The 3,031-nt window shown below is 40.1% G+C and overlaps 1 protein-coding gene across 2 annotated transcripts; it reads right to left on the bottom strand.

Moving 5' to 3' along the window:
- On the bottom strand, nucleotides 1–1,760 carry LOC111484371 (probable N-acetyltransferase HLS1). 2 transcript variants are annotated; one of them, XM_023130926.1, is made up of 3 exons: nucleotides 1,342–1,760; nucleotides 1,076–1,257; nucleotides 1–958 (listed from the first exon to the last, which is right to left on the bottom strand). In XM_023130926.1, the coding sequence occupies exons 1-3, from the start codon at nucleotides 1,549–1,551 to the stop codon at nucleotides 97–99; spliced, it is 1,254 nt and encodes a 417-aa protein (XP_022986694.1). In that variant the 5' UTR covers nucleotides 1,552–1,760; the 3' UTR covers nucleotides 1–96. The 2 variants fall into 2 exon arrangements, with proteins under 2 accessions (XP_022986694.1, XP_022986693.1); XM_023130925.1 differs by having other exon boundaries at nucleotides 1–961; nucleotides 1,342–1,756.
- Between the last annotated feature and the right edge of the window lie 1,271 nt (nucleotides 1,761–3,031).

Below are 3,031 nucleotides of genomic sequence, written 5' to 3'. Positions count from 1 at the left end.
TCGTTATAAAAATGATATCTTATTTTATTTCGTGGACGATTAGATTATGTTATCGAAAACAAGGAATGGAAGAAAGCGGTAGCTGTTGGGGGTGAATTAGAATTCCCTAGGATCAACGAATATGGAGAAGCTGGGTGGCGATTTAGTCCAATCGCCGAGGGAGTTGTCGGTGTAGCATTCACCAAGGCGCTTAATGCACCATAAATCCTCCGGACATGACAGTTTTTTCCAATGTGGAATGTCGGATTTGAGCGGCTCATCGTTTGAAACCTCCGTAGCCACCACACCACAGCCACGCTCCTTTGCCAAATTGTGCGCGTGGTGGCAAAGCGCCTTCATCAGCTTCCCTGCGAGTGGGCCTTCTCCTCCTACCCCATACAAAAACAGCACTCCAAATGGCGTAAACACCTCCGGAACTGATGGCAGCCGCAACCACGGCAGCCCTCGATCAATCACACGGCTGAATTTTGCCATCGCTCGCTTCACCACGGACACGCCACGAACCTCCAGCGCATACACGTCCTTGCAATTCCACGCGCTTAAAACCGCCCACGATTCCGGCAGACACGACAAAAACCGATCAGACTCGACCCACAACCCATCTGTAAAACTCCCACGTGGCACTGCTAGAAATGTGCCGAGGCTTAGCCGGTTGGAGAGCACCGCGTCAATGTCGCGCGGGAAAAACTCCGCCGCCGCGAACCGACATCGATACAGTGTCTCGGCGACAGTCAGCTCGAGCCGGAGGATGGTGACTTGGTCGGAGAGGCGGAGCCGGTGGGCGAAAACAGGGTTCACGAGAATCGACGGCGTTCTGAACTTGAAATAGCCGCATTTATGAGTGAATAGCTTAATTGAAGCGACGTTGTCAATCTCTGTAGCTATGTATGAATATTCCGCTTTCTTCTCTCTGAACCATTCCTCCATTCGCCTTACCAGATTCAATCCAATCCCCAATCTCCTACAAATACAGTATCAATTCTTAGTCTAATCTATGAATACTCTGTTTTTCCGAATACTCTGTTTTCTCTTAATGTATGAATACTCTGTTTTTTGTTTTGTTTGAATTCCTTACCGGTGATCGGGGGAGACGCGAAGGCCTAAGATGTAAGCGAGTTTGGTGTAAACAGGGGCGAGGTGGGGAAGATCAGAGGCGTTAATTCCGGAATTTCTAGTGGATTTAGAGCAGCAAGTAACAGTCTTGATGCAGCCTCTGATCATGCCGACGATCTCGTTGTGGGCGGCAATTTCCGCGACCTGAATGAATGAATGAAGTTTTTGAGAATTGGTGATGAAATTTGAGGGGGAGAAGAAAAAGGGTGGGGGGGGAAAGAGTGTTACGAGCATGAGAAAGGCAGGGGAATGGCGGACTCTGCAAATTGGGTCACCGAGGAGATCGGTGAAGAGGGAGAAGTTTTTGTTTTTGGTTGAGCCAACTTCGCATCGTCGTTCAACATCTTCAACGGCAGGTCTGTCTTTAGTGGGGTCGAATTCTCTGATGAGAATTTGAATGTTGTTCTTCCTCTTCTTCTTCTTCTTCTGGTCTGCCATGGCGGATTTGAGAAACAGAAGAGGAGGATGCTACAGAGATGGTGGGTTCATTTCACTATTGGAGATGGGAACACGAGAACGACAAAGAGTTGAGGGATTGTTGGATTAAGATCAAAAAAGAAAAGAAAAAAAAAAAAGGAACTTTTTTTGTTATGAACCGTTGTGTTGTGTGGATGGTGTTTATAATGGTGGATTTAAAAGCAATTTGGGGCTTTTGGGGGGCTTTCTTTTCCGCTTGTTGCTGCTGTCTTTTTGTCTCTCTCTCTTAACCCCACCTTCCCCTCCTTCCTTTTTTCCTTCTTTCCTTTGTTTTTGTTAACACATGAGAGTGTATTTTTTTTTAAACAAACTACTTAGTTGCTTTACGCATCGATTATCATTCTGAGGATTTCATCTTTCACGGGGGAGCGGGAATGGAGAACCACGCCTCGTGCTTCATATTCCATCATCATAACAAATTTCATTTATTTTAGTGGAGATTCCTGCACCAATTAATTCATAGAGATTGAGTTTCCAAAAATGTGGGTTAATCGATAGGGCGAAACGAGAATTGTGACAATGCCAAAGTCGATGGCTGGGATGAGAAATGTCATCTTTGTCACTGCCCCCATTTAACTAATAGGGAGAAATATCTTTTAACTTCTTCTCTCCTTTCTAATTTAATATTCCAAATTCCACCTTAATAATTTTGTACCAAAAAAAATATATAATTTCAATTTTTGAAATTTATTAATATGACCTTTTATTTTTTTTAATATAAAGACTAGCATGATGGTGTAAAGACAAAAGTGAAAAAAAAAAAAAAGAAAAAGAAAAAACCAAAAAAATATATAGCAAATGTAATAAAATAAATTAATTATATTCACTTAGAGAACTAAAATTATCAGAGGTGAATAAGTTCCTTATATATTACAAATTGATTATTTTATATTATTGAGTATCAACAAGGAAAAAAAAAATGAAAAAGAGATTCATAATAATAAAATAAATTAAAGATTAAAATTATTTGAAATATCTCAAATGAACAAGATATTTAGAACCCATTTAATTTGAATTATCCAACTCAAATTTAAATTGGGCTAATTTTTTTTCTTTTTTTTGGTTGTGTAACGTTCGAATATGAAGTTTGATGCTTCCATAGAGATATTATAGAGATATATTTAGTATATATTTCGTAAAGATTCTAAAAGGTAAATATTTGGTTCATAGCTCTTTTGGTTCATATTCTCATTTATTTGGTTTATAGATGAGAATTAGTATTGCTATGCCTTGTCATTTTGTATTTGACTAGAGGCAATTGGGAGAAACTTTGTAACAGATACTTGGTAGAGCAAGAGTATAAGAGATACACTTGTAAATACTTTGGTTATACTGGTTGGCTACCACTAATGGATGTAGGTGAATTTCTTCTCTTCGAATCACGTAAATCTTTTTGTTTTTTTTTTAAGTTCTATTTGGGGGTGTGCAGGTGTGATTGATC

This window comes from Cucurbita maxima, unplaced genomic scaffold, assembly GCF_002738345.1.
Source record: "Cucurbita maxima cultivar Rimu unplaced genomic scaffold, Cmax_1.0 Cma_Scf00009, whole genome shotgun sequence".
Lineage (NCBI taxonomy): Eukaryota > Viridiplantae > Streptophyta > Magnoliopsida > Cucurbitales > Cucurbitaceae > Cucurbita > Cucurbita maxima.
The sequence above is the reverse complement of the archived record's forward strand: the minus strand, read 5'-3'. Positions and strand labels throughout refer to the sequence as shown.